Genomic DNA, 21768 nt, shown 5'->3' on the forward strand with positions numbered 1-21768 from the left:
CTTATTGTATATTTAATTTTAATAAGTTTATAATGTTTCTCTTTTTTTATTATGTATTAAAATTTTAGTATTTGTCTAAAATTTTAAACAGAAAAATGAAAGAACAAAAAGAACAAAAAATATACAAAGAAAAAAAGGAAGAGCTAGAACATCTTTTGCAGTTAAATTCAATAGAGGTCTGAACACGAGCAAGAGCTGAAAAGACCCCTCTAATGAGGCCCAATAGTCCTATTAGGTGTTCTACACTATATTTCATAAACAAAAAGGTTTTCATTCTCAGTTAAGCAATTATTAGCAAATGCTAATAATTCAAATATATGGCATTCATTCTTATTTTCTAATGTACAGCAGAACTAGTACATTAATTCGATATTAAGTACTAAGCATTTAAATTGGTCTTTAAGGATATTGTAACTAATAAGTTGTGGGCATTTTTTATGTGGAAATTAATTTATTTCAATATAAATAACTTTCAAGTATCTATAACATGTTTTATGGATGTTTGAAGGTAATAATAAACCATTTAAGCGAATGGCTTGATAAAATTAATCAATTGTTATTAGGGTACAGATTTACAATTAAACAAAATATTATATAAACACTAATGTGACGCTTGAAAAGATTTAGAAAAATCACAGTATCCTAAAGCCAGAAAGGAGATCAGAGGTGATCTAACTTCAATTCAAATCTGAGCAAGAATCCCTCCTCAGAATAAGGCCAACATGTAGTCCTCCGTTCTTTACTTTAAGACCACCAGTGAAGCAGGAATCTTTTCCCATGAGGAGTCGTCTATTCTATATTTGGACAGCTCTGATTGTTGGAAAGGTTTCTTCAATATCAAGCCAAAAATTACACCTGCAACTTGTACCCACTGCTCCTAGTGACCCTCTGTGTTCAAGTTAAAAGCATAACATTCAGCAAGAAGCTTTAGCATTTAAATTATATTAAAGTTAATGAGATATTTTTTACAAAATTCTATCTGAATCAGCAATTAATCTTGTTCTGAGTAGCACTAAAATATGAACAACATCCCTGGGAAGCTATACAGAAGGAAGAGACTGGAAAAGGGGGAAAATATTACATGAAATAAGAGATTTTTCAAAAATAGAAGGGAAGGACAGATTTTCATACGACACAGCTTCTAGAAGACATTGGTAATCTTCCAACATAAGAAAACATTTATGTATTATATAATATTATTGTATAATATGTAGACATTACTTATACTTTTTAAAAAATCATGAAAAAGAAACAGCTTGAAAAACCATGGTGGAGATGGGCTCAATATTAATGCAGCCTTAGTCAGCAAAACTAAGTGTACGATGTATAAATATATGGTATATTGAAATATTTAAATGTCTTTTATTACATTACCAATATAATAGGTTATTAAATATAATAAATCATCAAATATTTAAACAGAAAGTTATTTTATTTATATTTCTATTACCAAAGTTAAGCAATTATACTTTCAAATAGAATTTTTGTGGTCAAAAAAGTTACTACTCCTATGCTCTAAATATGTGCCTTAATTTCTACAGGTACATTTAAATTTCTTAAGTCCTACAATTCATGTTCAGAGAGTTAAGAAATATCAGTACTTTGAAATACAGAGACGATCAAGGCAAAAAATATGGCAAGCAAATGAACATTCAGCATTTAAACTGAATTCCAAACAGAAGAATAACTCATACAGTCAATATCCCATTTTAGGTATCACCTAACTTACATTTAGTCATTAGAAATAGTGTATGGTAAGGTATCATTAATTCAAATTTAATCTTGAATTTGAAAAGAAGCTGCAATTCACTTTTTCAATGAGAAAGTTTTGTTGAGTAAATTAAAAGCATGAAGAAGATCATGTAGGAATATGCTCACATTTAAGGGAACAAATCATTTTCAAACAACCGTGTGATCATGATGATAACTCTGGGTTTAAAGTCAGAGGAGCTGGACTTAACTCAGCTCCATTATTGTATGACCTCAGTCAAGTTTCAGTTCATTGCTCTAGACTTCAGTTTTTCCATCTGTTAAAACTCAGTGGTCTCTAAAAGTCTTTCCTAAATCCTACACTCTAAAATCAACTTTAGAGCTTTCCTGCTGCCAATTAAACAGATATCAGCATGCTTATCAACCACCCAAGAATTCATGGGTACTGGGTAAAGAATGAGATAGTTCTTATTCGGATGCGGAGAATGTTGAAATTTGTTTTGCTTCACTACACATTTTTGTTTTTAACAACAATGGGGATGGGTTTTTTTTTCCCCAATGAAGGGAATAGTGCAAAAGAAACTAGATTTTTTTTCCTATGTTCTGCAACTAAGAGTGAATAGAGTGCTGGACCAGGACTGGAGAAAACCTGAATTTCAGTCTGACCTCAGATACTAATTAGTTGTGTGATGACGCAAGTGACTAAATTTCTGAATGCCTGTGTTTCCTAATCCCTAAAATGGGGATGATAATAGGCATCTACCTTCCAAGGTTGTTGTGAAGATAAAAAGTCATATTTACAAAGTGCTTTTGCACCTTAGATGCTATATAAATGTTAGCACTTATTAATATCAATTTTAAAAATTAAATTTAAAAATAAAGAATATATAACTGTATAGTCCTTAGAAAATATAACTGTATATTGTTTGCTAATAATTTCTATATTTATCAGGATTTCTACTATGCACTATTTTAGACCCATTTTAAATAATAATAATTTGAAAATATAACTACATTTCCTTCAAATACTCTTCAATTAAGATTCTTCAGTAATTGGTCTTCTCCCTATTTGGTTTGAATTAATAAAGTTTTATTCATTAATACATACAGTGTATATGTACACACATATATGAATAAATGAAAAATAATTTATTAAGTGCTTACTATTTGCAAAGCACTATGCCAAGCACTGAGGATACAAACAGAAAAGGAACAAAGTTCCTGCTTTCAAGGAGCTCACATTCTAAACAGGTAGACAGCACAATATATATTTCAGTACTCAATAATTCAAACTTAGTGGACAGCATACCCATAAAGCCCTAACTAAAATATAGTTATGTGAAATTCTAAACAGCTGAAGGAAAATGAGTTGATGATTCCTGTTTGTCATTAATTCAATTGGAATATATTAAGCACAATCATCAGAATTTGCCACTTGCTACTCAAATATTTTTCCTTATAAAGTTAGAATTTTTAGAATATCTCAATATTAAAGCAAAACTTTTGCAACCTCTTGCTCACAAACTGCTTACCTGAATATATTTTCTTTGCGTCTCATCATTTAGAACGTGTGCAACATGCTTGGAAAAAATCTTTTCTCGACCAGTTCTGGCATGGATACCAACCATAGTGACTCCAATAGGCCAAGGAGCATTTCCAATGGCCATCTGAAGATAAGCATCATTGGCCTACAAAGAGTTGAGTTTTTAATGAGAAAAGAATGGCAAAACATTTTGTGTAGGTATTAGTTTTTCAATGATTTAATAACACTTTAGATACAATTATTTAAATGTTTTATGTGAGAGTATGTATAAACATATAAAATATTGTCATATATTCATGCTAATTTGTTTTAGAATGATTACAGAATTTGCTCAAGGCAACAGTCAAAGGCAAAAATGAAAATGAGTGTTTATGTATATAAGATAAATACTTCTTTAAACTGTTTTTTGCTATGGAGTTTAATGTCTTTTTCATATCTGGAATGAAAGAGGCAATTTAATGCACTGCTAGATATTCTAATTCAGGTCTCTTCAAGAACTATCTCCTTTACAGGTGGTTTATACAGGGATACAGCATTTAATTAGTTTTTCCTAATCCAACTTGAAGATGTAGCTGCTCCCTGCATGGAATTCCCAATGAAACCTGTGGGTGTTCTATGCATAGGATGAAGTTCCTAACAGGAAGGTTAAGATAGAGGCCCACAAGTAAAATTTCTAAGTATTGAATTAGCTTTATTTTGAGCTCTCAAAAGCCCTATACTCCAAAAACCCTAAAACCAAATCTATCTACATTGAAGAAAATGGTCAATGAATATGACAGACTTTTACCCCTGTTTGGGTGGGGGGGGGGGGCGAGGGGGGGTGAGAGCTGGTGGTAGAGGTGGAGGAGGTGCTTGGAGGTAGGCAGGTTTTTCTAAAAATGGCTTTTCCAGCCATCTGTGGAAGAAAAACACAAACCAGAAAGCAGAGAAGCAAATCTTAAATATCTGACCTTGCCAGTTTAAGAAAAGCTTATCTGACTAAACCTCAAAAGAGCCTCAATAAATACATGTGAGAGGCAGTGTAGTATGAAAGACAGAGAGCTAGGCTTGGAGTCAAGAAGACTTGGGTCAAAATGACCCTAGCAAAGTCACTTGGCCACTCAGTTGCAAAGCAACCGCCAATTTATGTTGCTGGAGGCAAGGTTCTTCATGGGCAATTCCCCATATCAATGAAGTCACAGTCCAATTCAAAATCATTAAAGGCTCAAAATCTGCTAGATTTAAAATGCAAAGAAGAAAACAAAAAAGTATAGAAGACTGCCAAATACAGCAATTACCACACTGCTGAATTTCATATGGGTACTACATAAACACACACACTATGTGTCAATGTTAAACATATAAATCATATATACATATTATATACGTATGTATATGTGTATACATATGTATATTATATTACATATATATAATGTAAACTATACATAGTAAAAGATGTTTTTATACAAAGCTTCTTTCTTGCTTCTGTTTCTCAGTGATTCCTAAATTCACAATAAAAAAGAATTTTTTAAAAATTTTCCAAATATACACAAACCAGTTGTTACAAATAGGGTAAAACTCAGAGCTCATTTTATAGAAAACTATTTTGCCAGAGCAAAAACAGTCAAGCTTACTCCAAACAGGTTTTATGAGGTTTAAAAAAGGCCATTGATGTTTTCTTAAACAACTCAGCATTTTAATCACAGGTACTCACATGTATAATTTCAACAGTGGAAGTCAACTGATGGAAATTTCAATACATATATTTCAGCAGATTACAAAACAAACTAGTTTAAATGTTCAAATTAGGTTCCCTTTGTTTTTATGAAGTAAATACAAAGTTAACCAAATAATCAGATACTAGATTCTGGGTATTTAATATTGGGAGAAGAGTGCAAGATGAAAGGCCACACATTTTCCATTAAGTAATTAAAAATAAAGTGCCTTAGAAAATGCATGCATTGTTTATGACACTCAGTAATTAATCATAGGTCTTCATATACGTTCATGTGAGTTAACAGATCCATATTTGCTATCCTGGGGGCCCCAGAATATCAAAGTCCTCTCCTGGACCCCAAATCTGTTGGAGTCTTGGAGGAAAGAAGCTCAGTAGGTAAGAGGCAAGAGATGGTCTTACACAAAGTAAATGTTTAATAAATGCCACCACCACCACGGGCTTTGGAGATCTCAAGACACCTGCGGCCCTGTAGTACCTCAACAACTTCCTGGTGGACAAGAGCTACATAGAAGCATTTGTGCCATCCCAGGCTGACACTGTAGTATTTGAAGACATCTGGTACCATGCCCTCCATTGGTATAGCCACATTAAGTCCCATGAGAAGCAAAAGGCAAGCTTTCCAGGAATCAAGAAGGCTTTGGTAGAAGATACCACAGGAAGTGGAGCTACAGATGTCAAAGATGATGATGACATTGACCTCTTTGGGTCTGATGAGAAGAAGGAAAGTGAAGAAGCAAAGAAGCTAAAAGAACACCTTGCTCAGTACGAACCAAAGAAATCCTAAAACCTGCAATTGTCACCAAGTCTTCCATCTTACTGGATGTGAAACCTTGGGAAGGTGAGACAGACATGGCAACACTGGAGGAATATGTCAGAAGCACTCAGGCAGATGGTTTGGTCGGGGGAACCTTCTGGACTAGTTCCAGCAGGACATGGCATCAAGAAGCTTCAGATACAATGTGTGATTGAAGATGATAAAGTTGGGACAGACATGCTAGAGGAATGGACAATTGCCTTTGAAGCCTATAGACAATCCACGGATGTTGCTGCCTTCACTAAGATCTAAAACCTACCATCCTCATCAAAAACGGCATTTAAGTAAAAATATTTCTAAGTAAAAAGAAAAAAAAGTTGCTCAATTTTTTCAAAGGAAGAGCACTACAGCTAAGATCTCAAAAGTCTTAGCTCATAGCAAGTGTTATCAACTCCTCCCATCTTCATATTTGATATCAATCCAATTCAACAAATATTTATTAAGCACCTACTACATGAAAGGCACTGCACTGAGCTCTGGGGAAAAACAAAACAGCCTGCCCTTGAAAATCTTTCTTTTTATGAGGGTGAAGGTGTGGGACATGCACACACAAAAAAAGAGTACAAGGAACAATTAAAGCAGAAAAAAATCATTAACAGTTGAGATGCACCTCTGGCATCCAAGCTGAGTCCTAAAGGAGTGAGGCATGCTCAGCATGCAAGATGACTTGTGCAAGTGCACACAAGTGGGAGGTGATGTTCCCAAGTCTGGGCAATGGCCAGTAGGGATAGCTAGGCCAAAAGATCATTGTGAACAGCAAAATGGGACAGCTGACTTTTAAGTGTGACCAGCTGATTTCCACATTTATGCCAATGTCTCATAAAGATCCCCCCAATCCTAAGTGATATGAATGCTGTAAAGGACCTAATCTAGATATGCTACTAATGACAATTCAATCCCCAGTATGTGGTATCTATCTTACATACCTTCACATATTCTCTCTGCAACATGAATTTAATAATGTCTGTTATTGATTCTTTAATGTCAGCAGGAAGAGTCTGAAAAAGAAAAAATGAGGTAATTAATTTGGGAATCCATTCAACATCCTAAGAAAGAGCATTTATTCTGAAAAGAGAAAATCCAAGTTCTACTAAACATCAGCACTGCTAACAGATGTCACTCACCCTTTTTCGCAATTTTCTGAAAAGTGGTCTCAAGTATGATTCTGTCTGCTTTTGAGTGGCACTGTTCAGTTTGCCCTGCACACTGCGTTTTACATAATCTTCTCTGGCATTGAGTTCTTTAGCCCAAACTCCAAGGAGAAACTGTAAAGAGAATGGGTAGACTTATACCACATTGCCACCTACTGGTCAAAGGCAGGAACACACACAAGGTGCAAGAAATTAAAAGCACTAATTTTTATTAACTGTATTTCATTAATATTTTTATACCCACTCAACTCCTTACAAAGCCATCATGATGACGTATGCTTCAACGTGTCATCAGTGTGGGTATTCTTTCCACTGATGAAGACTACAATTTTCCTAGGCTTTCAGAGAAGCAGTCTGGGAGAGCCAACAACATGCTCCAAGTCTGGGCTCATGTCTCTGACACTAGCAATGTGATGATGGGTAAGACACAACCTCAGAGGTCAGTCAATCAATAAGCACTAATTAAGTGTTTACTACGTATCATGCATTGTGCCAAAGACACAAAGAAAAGGAAACACTGCTCCTGCCTTCAAGGAACTCATCATAATCTAAGGAAGAAACAACATGTAAACAGCTATGTACAAGCAAGCTGTATAAACTAGATAAACTGATAAACTAGAGGAAATCTCAGGGGGAATGTATTAGTTCTGAAGAGGAACAAGAAAGGCTTCTTGCAGATGAGATTTTAGAGAAGACGTGAAGGAAACCAGGGAAAGTGAGGAAGAAGGTAGTGGTGAAAAGGAAGAGAATTCCAGGCATGGGGGACAGCCAGGAAAATTGTGCCGAGAGATGGAGTGTCTCATTCCAAGGAAGACCAAGGAGCCCAGTGTCTGGGTCATAGATTAAGTGGAAGGGAATAACTTATAAGAAGACTGGAATGGTAGGAAGGGACTAGGTTACATGAAGGGCTTTAAAAGTCAAACAGGATTATGGGTGGAGAGTAAGGAGAGTGGGGCCTGACATGGCCATAACTATACTTCAGAAAGTTCATTTTGAAAGCTGAGTGGAAGATAGAGTCCAGGAGGAAGAGATAGGAGGCGGACCAACCAAAAGACAACTGTTTAGTAAGAGGTGCTGGGGCTAATAATGAAAACAGTCTTTTGAGTTTTATATTACAAAGTGAGGCTCAAATGAGACAGTACAGGTAGTATACTAAACAACTATTAGCTAGGAGAAGATGGTCTTCACGGGGTGTGATGGCCAAAAATATTCATCAAAATGAAACCAAACTGGTGACAAGATTCTCCAAATTTAACCAAGTTAGCTCTCAATTAACCTCCAATCCCTTTTTAGATCAGTACTCAAAGCCTGTAGGGCCTGGTAGAACTCGCCAGAGTACGGCCTTTAAGAGCCCACCGCTACTTTCATGCCATAAAATATCAAATAATTTTGTTGGAGGATCATCAAATATGTATTTCTCAAGTAACCTATTCTTTTTTTCCCCTTTATATATCTTATACTATTCAGCAAACAAAAACTTTTTAAAATTATATTTCCTTGCTCTTTAAAAAAATCAATTTTATATGTCTACCACACTTCTACCACGAAGTTATGGATTTACAAAGTGTCTTCCACAATATCATGATCGCGACTAATGTTCAATTAATATGTGATCATTTAATGCTTATGACACCATGAACGTTTCAGCATTAGATGATCAGTGGAACAAAGGTGTGACCCTATATCAACCGTAGAAGAAAAAGGGTAAAAGAGAAAAAATGATCATACAATTGTAGCCTTTCTTCTCCATCCCTTTCCCCAACATTTCCAACTAACCCCTCTCAGCAACTTAGCACCGACATAGAAAAAGCCCATGCATGGGTACACTGAGAGCAAGAGCCGATGTGACCAAACTAACCTTTACTAACCTATCTTCCTACCTCCTCCTACTTTAGCATTTCCTCCATATAATCACCTTTCTTCCACACAATTCCAAGCCTAGCACACAGTAGGTCCTTCATAAATGTTTAAGGGGCAGCTAGGTGGTACAGTGGTTGCAGTGCTGAGCCTGGAGTCAGGATGACCTGAGTTCAAATATGACCTCAGATACTTACTGGCTGTGTGACCCTGGGCAAGTCATGGAACCCCTATTTGCTTCAGTTCCTCATCTGTAAAATGGGGACACACTGGAAAAGGAAATGGCAAACCATTCCATTATCTAAGAAAACCCCAGAGACTTTGTTCATGGAGTCATGTGAACCCATGTGTCAACAGACAATTGAATGACTAAATAAGAAGAAAATAAATATTTATTGAATTATCAGTCAAAATTTTTTCTCCTACATTCTTTCCAATTTAAGAAGAAAATGAGAACCCCTCTACAATAAGAAACTATTAAAAAACTGAGGGGGGGAAAAAGCTATGCACTTGATTGGATAAAAATAGCATTCTCCATCCTTGTTTTCTTGCTCGTGTTGTGGCTATTTTATTTTGCATGTATCTACATTAATGTACCTATCTTTGAATATAATTTCATGAAAGCAGAGAGTATGTGTTTCTTTGATAAAGCTCTGTATCCAAGTACTTCCTTGCATCACGCATATAATAACATTCAATATCTATATATCCTGGGGACAAGCCACTTAACCTCTCTCAACATCAGTTTTCTCATCTATGAAAGGGAAATAATAAGAGTATCTACCTAGCAAGGTTAACATGGAAATAAACTGAGTTAATTAATCACTTTATAAACCTGAAATCACTAAATAAAAGTCAGCTATTATTTTTATGGAGGACTATTTTCCTCTCAAATCTTAAAAACCTGACAATCTGAAAACATAGGGAGAGTTCTCAGACCACCAAAGTGTTATTAGTCTGTTAGCACGAAAAGATATTACCTTAAGAAATTTGGTTATGATGTCCATGTCTTTATGATCATCCCCCTTTCCTAGGGATTCTCCCAATGCCTAAGGGAAGAAAATAAAAAATGTTCCTAACTTTTGGTAGAGAGCACAAGGCAAAACACGGAATTTATTTATACAGCCTAAAATATGAGAAAAATATGAAGTTTGCTTTACATTCATAAGGCTGTTCAATATTGTTTCAGTTTTCAAATCAGACAGAATTTCAAAATAAGTAGAAAACTTTTCTACTAAAAATTTTAAAAAGAAAATATGCTTAGAATACACACATACATATAAAACTGGCTTTTAGACACATTATTTCAAATGTTGATGCTATGTATGTATGGTTTCACATGAAAAATGCATATTGAAAAAAATCAGTTCAAACGCTGGCACATCTACTAGACCTACACAGGGTCACAGCAGTTATTAAAGAAATAAAAACAACTCTTAATTAACACTTCTGGAACACCAAAATCACTGAGTTTTAAAATGAGACATACATGTCTTGTGAATAAATAATTGCTACAGAACAATTAAATTTCATTGATTTTTAGAGAGATTACCTCTAATTCTTCAATAGTGGTGTTTTCTTCATGGACTTTCAGGTCATTCTGTGTGTCCTCTTCTCCTGGTTCTTGACCACCAACAATTTCGTTAAGGTATTGTTGATCAATCTTATCCAAGGCTGCCTTCAAATCATTCCTCAAACCCTAGGAATAGTGAAAAGGAAAATGTCATTAACACTAAATTTCACCTTTACTTTTTAATTAGTTCTATCAGGTTGGTAAATGGTTTTAATCAGGTGAATGAAACCATGCTAGCAAGCACAAATTCTATGCGCAATTTTTAAAAATGAACATAAGACACAGGATTCAAAAATTTAAATAAACTAAACAGAAGAAAGTGATTGAAATAATGGTAACTGGTTTAACCAGTTTAATGCTTATCTTCCTCAGAGTTAACTTTTCTAAGCATAAATGGACTTAAAGGAATAGCTGGTCAATACAAATGCATATTTTTTTGGTAGGAGGTTTATGCTAATGTCAACTTGATGGCTAGAAAGTATCATGAGAGCTAAAATCTAAGCAATCATCTTGAAGATCATCTTCATGGTTAGGGCTAGAAATTTCCCAAGGAATAGAGACCCAAAGTCTCTAATGACTGAGCCTTCTCACACGTTTTAAACTTTAAATCTGATGTACCTAGTGTTTTTTGTTTTTTTTTTTAACATTGGTCATTTTTCAGGCCTCCATTTTGACACAACAGAGCACCTTCTTCAACCCAGGGGCTAAATCTGAGATAACAGGCAACAGTGCACACAGGTTGTCCTCTCCTTGATTTTCCCAAGCCCCTTTTTTCCTTTCAAAACAAATTCCTTGTTTGTCCATCAAAAAACCACAAAGAACCAGTCACTTGGATGCCACAGGGCTCTAGTCTGAGTACCCAACTATGAAAGACTGGTACATTTTAGCATAATCTTGTAGAGAACATGTGGAGAAATGCTGAATTAGATGAGAGTACAGTAGGAGCACTTGTATGTGTTTGAATAAACTACAAAAGGACTATTACTATACCTTAGGGAACTGCTATCAACCTGGAAAGAAGAGATCCATAATAAGGTAAACAGTCCCATGATATTCTGCACTTGTCAGCCCACCACTGTGTTGGGTTCTAAGACATTTTAAAAGGTACACTGGCAAACTAAAGGAGAATAACCAGAATGATGACAAGTGTTTAAAGTATGTCATATGAGAAATGGTTAAAAGGGCTGGGGGTATTTAGCCTGGAAAAGAGATAAGTAAGAGCATGTGTTTGTGTATATGTTGTAATGTGGGGAGGGCTTGTAAAAAGTAAGAATTGTCTTCCAACATTTGAAAAGATTGGTATTTAGAGTAAAGATTGAATTTATTCTACATAGCTAAGACAGAACTAGGACAAATGACTAAGTTAGAGGAAAGGAATAGGTCAATGTAAGGAAAAATCTTCTAATAATTAAAAGTCAAAAAATAAAAATAGAGAATTCTTCTAGCTTTAATGAGTTTCCTGTTCTTAAAAGTATTCAAGCAAAAGCTGGATGATGACCTATTAGGATGCTGTACAGAGGAGCTGAGAGGTTGGACAAGATTATCTGTAAAAGAAAACACCCCAACTACACAGGAAGGCTTGCTATCACAGGTTCTTTGATCTGCTTTTCTGTAAGGAAAGCAACTTGAGGGGTCAACAATCACTTTACTCAAGCACATGTATCATTCACTTTGCTCAGGGGAAAAAGGCAGCACCCTAAACTTCAGAGAAAATACAGAGAAATCAAAATCAACAGACATAGCTTTCAACTGTCTGACATAAGCAATACATACATCATAGATCAATGGGCAGATTCAAATGTCTGACCATACGTACATGGTGACCAGAGAAAGAAGCACCAACATCTGCGTTTTCAAAGGCAGCTTCTTGGCAGCTGCCCAGAGTCTCATTTGGCCAAACAAACACTTCCAGTCAGTAAGCCCCAAAGTAAAACCGAGCCAGGGGGCATCACAACTCTTGAGAACCAGTGCCTCATTAGAAAATTAACAAAAGGTATGGGCCTTCCTACAAATCTTCCCTAACCAAACTCCCCTTAACAGGGAGGTCCATTAATGGGGGAAGAAGATCTTCCCATTAAGAAGGAAAATAATATTAACAATAAGCAAAAATGCGTAATCAATATAATATCTTCTAAGGTCTCTTTTAGTTCTACTAGGTAGACAACATACATCACCCTACCTATCCCCTAAAATCAGAGAGTTATGGAAAAGAATATGTGAAGGCATCCAATTCCACTGTACTGTCCTTTTACAAAAGTCCAATAGTGGCAAATAAATGGCAGGCATCCAGTTCTGCTAACAAAGGAATAGATGCACCCGAGAACATGACAGAGACAAAAAAGAAAACTTCACTGTAGTGTTCTAGAGATGCCTATGGAGCAGATCTAGGGCCAGGGAAATAATAAGATTCCATTCTAAGAGCCACTGCCATAATCAAAATTGAATTTGCCAGCAATGACCCCGTGATCAGTACATCCAAGGTATATATGAAAATGTATATATTGCTGTACTCCATTCACACAACCCATTGTGTGTGTGTTCATCCTTCACTGCCCAAGAAGACCATGCCATCAGAGAAATAATGACATGACTTGCACTTGGCTTTGTTTTGAGTGAGGGAGGGCTGTGCAGGTCACCAGCCTCACTTCTCCTCCAGAGTCATTTGAATCTAGTAACCAGATATTCATCAGGATGACTGGAGATGACCCAGGATGGGGCAATTGGGGTTAAGTGACTTGTCCAAGGTCATACAGCCAGTGAGTGTCAAGTGTCTGAGGTGAGATTTGAACTCAGGTCCTCCTGACTCCCACACTGGTGCTCTATCCACTGAACCACCTAGCTGCCCCACACAACCCATTATTTACATATGGAACGCAAGCATTTATTTGGTTGTCATCTGTCAACTTACCTTGTTAACCTCTGGTGTGAGAATCTCAATCTTTCTTAAACGCTGAAATGCATCATAATCTGTTTCTCCAAACAATCTGACCGGTTCCCCTCTTTCTCTCAATCGCCTAATGACCTAAAAAAAGGCAAAAAAAGAAAAAAACTAAATTTCAAGAAATTATTCAAGCTTTTAAGTCAAGCAGCTAAATCCTTAAACCAGACTTATCTAGACTACATTTTTCCTATTTTAAACAAAAAAGAAATGTTTAAAAATATTAGGCTCTGTTGTAGTGAAGACAATATTGGCCTTGGGGTCAGGACAAGAATCCTGATTTTTCCTGTTCTGTCTGCTACCAGAATTGCACTAAAGATGCTTTCAGTAAGCCTAAAGAGAATAAGTTATATCCTAAAACTTTTATTCAAAACAAAAAGCAGTTCTTTTAAATACTTATGTAATGTTCCATACAAGTTTGAATATAAAGAAATAAAAACAGAATAGTGATATGTCAAAGGACTTTCTGTCTGAATTCCAAGAAAAAAGTAAATATGAGATGATGACAACAATAATAAATTACACAGTTCTTTTCATTTTAAAATAAAATCTAAAATGAAGAATGTTAATTTAAATATTCTAAACTAAACATGAAGTAATCAAGGCATTTTTTTCAACTCCACTTTGCACCTACTACTTTGTCAGGTTTCAACTCTATGGAAGAAGATGCTCCTCCAGGAAAAGCTCCACACTTCTAGACTCACTATCAGGCTGTTTCTCAAGCTTTGACTGATACCACCTACTTCTGCCTCATCTCCCCTCAGAATGGAGGACTGGAGGGCAGAGTACCAAACCTGTCCTTTATAGAGTGCAGAAGCTGGACTCTCAGCTCACTCCAATTTACAACTGCTGTCCTGTTGTCAACTCCACTGAAGAAGATAAGATGACACTTTGGTGCTGTCTCCCTCATCTCCCTGCTTTCCTGCCTCCTGTGGTGTGTGGTCTCCAAAGATTGTAAGCTTCTTGAGGGCAGGGACTGCCTTGCTCTTGATTAATTGTATCCCTACAGCTTAGCAATGTCTGGAAAATAATAAATGTTTAATAAATGTTTACTGGATTTTTTTTTAAATTAAAAGGTTATTCTGGCTCAAAAACTTATGAAATCTTTTCTTAAATAGATCCTATAGGATGAAAAAGGAAGCTAACATGATGCACATTTAAGATAAATCCTTAAATACAAATCATAATTTTTAAGCAACCAAAGAAGTATGAAATGCATTGAAAATGAGAAAAGGGTCATAATTGTGGTTAGGCTTCTCTAGTACTTAATTTTAGAATAACTACTATCAACCTTATTACAGAGCTAAGTACTCTTTTTAAATACAATTCCTGAATAAAGTCTAGTCTCTTACATTAGCAAATTCTTTAAGGTGAAAGATTATGACTGTCCTCTTGTTACTAAAATTATACTGCCATATATTTTTTAATTAAACATGCTACAGAAGCATAAAAGAAGTAAATTTTATTATGTTCTACAAAGAGAGATATCCATTTATTCCACGTCTTCAAAAACCATGATATCTTGGAGAAAAATAAGTGTATTCTTTTTTTAAAAATTTGAAAAGGTAAAGGCTCTGCGACTGTGCAAAAGATTCTCAGCCCCAGCCTCCACCAACAAATCCTAACCTCTTTCTGATTGAGTTGCTGAGGTATTTGCCACAGATCACACAGCTATTTGAATCTAACACTACCTGGCTTCTAAGCCAAATGCTCTGTCCACTACAATGACTTCCTTTACAATGTCTTTTTAAAATTAAATTATTTTCCATTTTAATGCTACATTGCTTCTAACATAAGAAGCAGTATGGCATAATAAAGGACTAGCTTTGGAGACAGTAAGACCTAGGTCCAAATCTTGTCTCTGACATATCCTAGCATGACCTACTTATATTTGTCGGGTCTCAAGTAGTTCTCTGTTACAATCTGACTCAGTTGAATGAGTTCCCTTATTGAAAAAAGAAGGAACCTTTGATAAACTGACAAAACCCTAGAAATCATGTTAGTGAAGCTACTAACCATTATAAGGAATCATCAATTTAATACTTCTTTTTAAAAAATCAGACGTATTTTTAATAATCTATTAGAGTATATGATGACTACAGAAAAGCTTGGAAAGACTTATGTGAACTGAGAGAAAATGAAATAAGCAGAACCAGGAAACAAATACACAATGACAATGTAAGTAGGAAAAAACGCAAGACAATTGAAACTGAATGCTGTGAAATTATAATAACCAAATTTGGCCTCAAAGAGGAAAAATGAGAAAGCATCTTTTCCCCGTCTCCTGCCCCAAGCTTCTTTGTAGTGAGTGGGAACTACGAGTGCAGAAACACTCCCCATAACATTAGACTTCTTTGACACTTCGTTTAGTTTTGTTGAACTTTATTTTTTGTTTAAGGGATGGCTCTCTTGGAGAGTGTAAACGTGATGTAAAAAAAAAAAAAAGATATTAATAAAAATTTATTTTAAAAAACAACTACGATGCAGAAGTGATATGATATGGTGGAAAGTACTGGATTTGGAGTCACAGGACCTGGGGTCACTCCGCTCTGCTTGACTATTACCTTAGCAGCCTTGGGAAATCATTATCTCACTGGGCTTCTAGTACCTTTATAAAAAAGAGTTGTACTAAATAATGTTAATGTCCTTTCCAGCTATGAAATACTATGACTGTATAATATCACCTGAGTAACATCCACTAAATTAAAAGAATCTTGAAGAGAAACTGTCTCACCGGTCATATCCCTGACTTATGACTCAGTCTCTGCTTAAAATATTTTTATTCTGTTTTTAAAATTAGTCTACTTAATTGTTTGGAAACTAAATGTTAGAAAGCTCATCCTTTATAGTGAGCTAGATGAGGAACAAGGAAAACATGAGGGTAGCGGACAGAAAAGTAAAAATGAAACTTCTTGTCTGGGGCCAAATTTCCCACAGTCAAAATCCGGGAGATTAAAAACCAGGGTCAGGCCCTGGGGGGGAAAGCTGAACTAAGCAGACCCAGGGGAGGGTCAGTGACCAGAGGCCCAAGAGATACAACCACATATCAAGGTGCAGGATTACCAGCACTTTGACACTATTTAGTTACTGTGTATTAATTCAAGAGATGCAGCCCTAGACCAAGGAATGACCATCAGGATCATGTAAGACCAGCAGTTTCTAATATAAATTAAGAGGAGATCTTGAAAGAGAACATTCTAAAAAGCAGAAGAGATAAGTTTACAACCCTAAATAACCTACCCTAAAAGCTGAATGTAATCCTATGTGAAGGTGGGGCTAGGGTGGAGAAAGGAATCTTTAATGGAATAAAAGATTTTCAAGAATTTCTGATGAAAAGAACTATGAAATACAAACACAAGCCAGAGAAATCTAAAAAGGTAAATTTATTTGAGTAATTGGAAGTGGCTGTATGGTGATCTAATGTTAATGGGCAGAAAATAACAAGTGTCTCTTCAGAACCTTAGTGTCTTCAAAAGACAGTGAGTTAATAAAAAAAATCAAAGGTCTTGGGGACTGATTAGTTTTGTTCTGAGGGTTTTAAAAGGGAAATGGGTAAACAGAATATATTAGAATTGAAAGGAAGAAGAGGGTGGAACTTGTTTTTCATAACTGGAGTTTATGAGGAGAGCATACAAATATGGAGGAGTGCGGGAGGGAGATAGCTATCAGAGGAACCTCACTCCTATCTGGAATAAAGAAAGGAGACACACAGACACACACACACACACATGAATTAATGAACGAACATACATCAAACTCAACAAAGAGACAGAGAAGAATGGAGAAGGGGATACAAGAAGTAGGATAATAATGGAGAGAAAGAGTCACCAGTAATACAAAACTAGAATTTAAGGAGGCCCCCTACGCTGCCTGTTAGACACCTGGGAAATGGCTGAACAAACTGTGCTTTACTACTGTAATGGATGGAATGATAATTTTGCCTTAAGAAATGAAAAAAAAAGTTACAAAGCAGCCTGGGTAGTGTGAACTGATGTAGAGTGAAGTGAGCATGAAAACAATTAACAAGGGACAACACTATTGTAGAGAAAAACATCCTTTGACAGACCTGAGAACTCTAACTGATGTAACGCCCAACTGTGTCTCAAGAGGACTTAGAATAAAGCACCATGTAACCCACCACCTCAAAAGAAAGTGATGAATCCAAGGTGAAAAGACATATATTTTGGATCTGGCCACTATCAAGATTCATTTTGCTTGAGTGTGCTTGTTTGTAAGAAGTGTTTTTTTCTTTCTCTAGGTTTCTATGTAAGTGGGAGAGGGGAAAAGTCTATTGGCCAAAATGGCCAAAAAAAGAGGGCCATTGTAACACTTTTTAAAACGTACAGAACAAAAGGAATTTCAGACAGTTTTTGAACTAAAATACAGAAGTTATGATATATTTTTAAAGAATGAAGCTACCATAAAATGAAGATTCATAACTTTTATATAGGATCCTCTTTCTTGTATTATACTGTGTGTAATAGAAATATTCTTTTGGTTGGTGTTTAAAATTCAGGATAAAATGTTTTTCCCAAGAAACTGTAATGCATTAATTCAACTCAAAAACAAATATTGAGAAACATATAGATCAGGTCAAATATAATATAAAGCACAATTGAAGAACAAACAAAATCTGAGTATGTGAGAAATGGCTATATTATCACTAATAATTTCCTTTTAAAAAGGCGCAAATTAAATATGTAACACCAAGGGAAATTATATAATCTTTTTTTTTCATAGACATCATTTTTAAGACAGGTTTACATCTAAGAACTATCCACAATCAGGCAGTTCTGAAGGGAAGAAATCCAAACTCTCCCTAGGTTATATTCTAAACTATGAATAATTAGAAGTGCAAATTCAACTCTGAGGTTCTGCCTTACAGCTATAAGATTGGAAAAATTGACAAAAAAGGAAAATGACAAATATAAAATGGGCTGAGAGAAAACATGACATTGATGCCTTGTTAGTGGAGCTATGAATTGCTCGAGTCCTTCTGAAAAGCAATTTGATGCATATACTTTGACTCAATGATACCACTACATTTGATACCAATACATAGAGGACTATTCCCCACAAAGATTCAATAAAGTTCTATTTGTATAAGAATATTCATAACTATTCTTTTTTGTAGTGACAATAAACTGGAAACTAAAGAGTTGTCTATCAGTTGGACAATGGCTGAGCAAATTATGATATACAAAGCAATTAAATAATTTTGCTATAAGAAATGGTAAAAGATGTTTTCAGAAAAACTTCAGAAGATCTGTATGAACTGAGGCAAAGTGAAGTTAACAGAACTAGGAGAATAACTTACACAAAACCCTCTACAATACTGTAAAAAGACAAACAACTCTGAAAGACACAGAAAGTCAATACTGTGAATGAAAAGATCCCTAAAATGAAGTTAAACTCTGTAAGGGTAATTTAAATGAGAAGATCTTTCTCATTCATTAATAGAGCCCATGTGACTGGTTTAAATCACATGGAAATCTAAGTCACATATGGTGGGAAGAACTTGCTGAAAGGGTAGAACAGGAGCAGAACTTGGAGGAAGCTGGTGAGAGCAGTTAGGGGCAGAGGAAGGAGAGGACACAGGCAGGTACAGCTAGTCTTGTGTTTGTTTGTGGAAATGCCCCAGCAGTGGGGGAGGCTTGGGAATGGCTTTGTCCCTTGCAGTACTAATGTGTATTGACTTCTTGGTTACTATGATGAATTTGGCTTTCTGGTGTTGGGATTTGGCTTTCTGGTGTCTGAATAAATGTTTTTCTTCTGCCCTCCATATAGAAAGTCTGTTACACTTTGCGATTCAGAACTATGCTGGCATATTCAGTCACTGTCAGTGCTGTGAATATTGCCTTGGTCATACAAACCCTTAACTGAAAAACCAAAAATGGTCCTGGGCAACACATGGTAAGATAAAGCTTATGGCTGAGACTCAGGAGATTGCTGAAATAAAATGGTACATATGTTGTCAGGTCAGCCACAATTCCTAAGGGCTCAAAATGAAATAAGCTATCAAATCCCTGGATAAGAGACGTGACATCTTAAATATATAAAATATTTTTTTTTGACATAGTCAACATAAGAATGTTTTCCTTGACTATGCATATTTATTACAATGGTGTTTTTTTTTTCTTTCAGCTAGGGGAAGAAATATAAAGCCTTGATAACAAAAAATAAAGTTTAATTTAAAAAATAAATAAAAACATTCACTCACAATCCTCCAGATTCCTTTCAGCTGTAGTATGTTACAATTATTCTAATTTCAGGCAGACAGAAATTTCAATGCTAAATAGTAAGTTAGAGCCAAGGATGAACAGAATATGAGTTATAGTACAAGGACCCTAGTTACTTATTCAGTGCTCCTTTCACTAATTAGATCATAAACATTATATATTATAATGTAATACATTACACCTAAACCCCAAACTCTGGGTCTCTAGACTTTTACCAAATCCTTGAGTTACATTCCCCAAAGGTAGGTTACTACAGTTTCCTCTACGTTCTATCAAATATCCAATATATCCTGATTTGTGGATTTCCATATGATAAACATAACGATAATTAAAACTTAATGATACCACATAGGGAGAAAACATCAGAGCAATTGATTTTTATGCCAAACTGATATTTCAATTTTCTAAAAAACAGAAACAAAATGACTAAATTCCTAAAAATGATGGTTTATCAATCAAAAAAATCAAGCTACAATTATTAATAAAAGACTGTCACCAATTTAATAAAGTTAAGAGTACTGGAGTCAGAGTATAGGAGATAAGGCTGTGAAGGAGGCATGTAGAACTGGGTTCTATCAAGTGTGAGAAAAAAGGCAATACAAATCCATATATGCATGTGTATAATTTGATGAATACAAAAAGACAGAAAACAAGCATTCATAAAAGATTATCAGAAGAGTAGACAAGTAAAGGTATAGGAGTTAAAGGAGCAGCTGACTATATAGGGCAATAACTATAAAATATTGCTGTAGTATAATGGAAAGAACGCTGTGCAGGCCTCAAAAACAGAAGTCTTAAATTTCAGTTCGGGCCCCAATTCTTAATAGCTTTCTGGTTCTGAGATAAGTCATGTAACTCTCTTCTGAACTTCAGTTTCTTCAGCTGTTAAATGGGACTATTACTTAGACTAACTACCCCCCAGAGTTACTATAAGAAAAGTAAATGTGAACTATTATCATTTAGATATAATTTTGTAAATGTTTGGACTCAAGCAACTTACACACAAATTGGAAAGTTGTATTCAATTCAGAATGAGACTAAAATCGTGACTACTGATTTTTCATATGAAAGAATCCAGATAATGGTATCAAGAAGGAAAACCAATTAAATTAAATACTTAAGGCCCTGTAATTCTGATGATCATCCCTCCCCTCTCCTTCACCAACCTAGACTGTCACCCAATGATGACTAAGTAGGTCTTCAAGAGCTGTTGCAGCTGACAAATTTATCACCCTTGAAAGCCAAACTGGGGATACGAGCCTTATGGTTTTTCTTAGCTGCATGCTTTTTCTATTTTGAGAGACAACCTATACTGAATCAAATACATGCAACCGGCCAGACAAAGCTGAGGATAAATACAAGCACAGAAAAGAAACATTAAAACATATACACATTTTACTACCAATTAACATCCAACTCTCACCTCTTGCCTTGAAAGAGTCATGGGCAATTTTTCCTCTGCCAGTTCTAGTTCTAATACTGGATTGGAAGAAGTTAATGGCTTCTGATCCTCTTCTTTTGGCTGTATCTAAGCAAAAGAAATTCAGCTTACATAATATTCTATAGTTAATATTTATGATTTTTTTATCAGCTTAACTGTTCATGAAATTGAATATAAATCTCAATAAAAACACAAGTTGCTTTTTTTTTAAATGCTCTTCTGAAAGAGTCTTGGAAATGAACATGCTTCTAAGTGCTTCATGGTAAAAATACTAACAAAGTTACCAACCTAAGTGAAATTACAAGGACTACACACATACAATGCATAGAAGGCATTCATGATACAGAAGAGCGACACATAACAGTCTCCCAATCAAAAAAAAAAAAAGAAAAAAGCTATAAAATTTGGACTTTATGTAGAAGTTATTTTTTCTAAAATAAAATTTAGCAAGATCAAATATTGTTCCAGTCAAATATTCTAAAGAATAAATGAGTTGGGGACAAGTAGGTGGCACAATGCGTAGAGCACCAGTCTTCGAGTTAGAAGGCCCTGAGTTCAAATGTGACTCAGACTGAGTCACTAACTGACACTTACTAGCTATGTTACCCTGGACAAGTCACTTACCCCAAATTGCCTCACCCAAAAAGAAAAAAAAAGAATGAACTGCTCTTGTAAGGTGATCAACTGTCCTATTTCTACTGCTACATATATACAATCCAAAAAATAGAGAAAAGAGTTCTATAAGAGTCAGTGACCAGTGAAGCCACCAAATTCAATATTTTTTA

The 21768-nt window shown here is 35.4% G+C and overlaps 1 protein-coding gene and 1 pseudogene across 5 annotated transcripts in view; one reads left to right on the plus strand and one right to left on the minus strand.

The window, feature by feature from the left end:
- The window catches only part of PRPF18 (pre-mRNA processing factor 18), a 120240-nt gene that overhangs the window by 16100 nt on the left and 82372 nt on the right, over positions 1–21768 (minus strand). For all 5 annotated transcript variants that reach the window (XM_072653287.1, XM_072653284.1, XM_072653286.1 and 2 more), the window contains 7 exons: positions 20966–21070; positions 13274–13387; positions 10345–10491; positions 9773–9841; positions 6909–7049; positions 6711–6782; positions 3243–3398 (listed from right to left, as the gene is read on the minus strand). In XM_072653287.1, coding sequence (XP_072509388.1) covers positions 3243–3398; positions 6711–6782; positions 6909–7049; positions 9773–9841; positions 10345–10491; positions 13274–13387; positions 20966–20986 — 720 coding nt within the window. In that variant the 5' untranslated portion in view covers positions 20987–21070. The remainder of the gene's footprint in view (positions 1–3242; positions 3399–6710; positions 6783–6908; positions 7050–9772; positions 9842–10344; positions 10492–13273; positions 13388–20965; positions 21071–21768) is intronic.
- Positions 4013–6069, plus strand: LOC140531051 (elongation factor 1-beta pseudogene; annotated as a pseudogene).

The sequence above is a fragment of the Notamacropus eugenii genome, chromosome 3 (genome assembly GCF_028372415.1).
Source record: "Notamacropus eugenii isolate mMacEug1 chromosome 3, mMacEug1.pri_v2, whole genome shotgun sequence".
NCBI lineage: Eukaryota > Metazoa > Chordata > Mammalia > Diprotodontia > Macropodidae > Notamacropus > Notamacropus eugenii.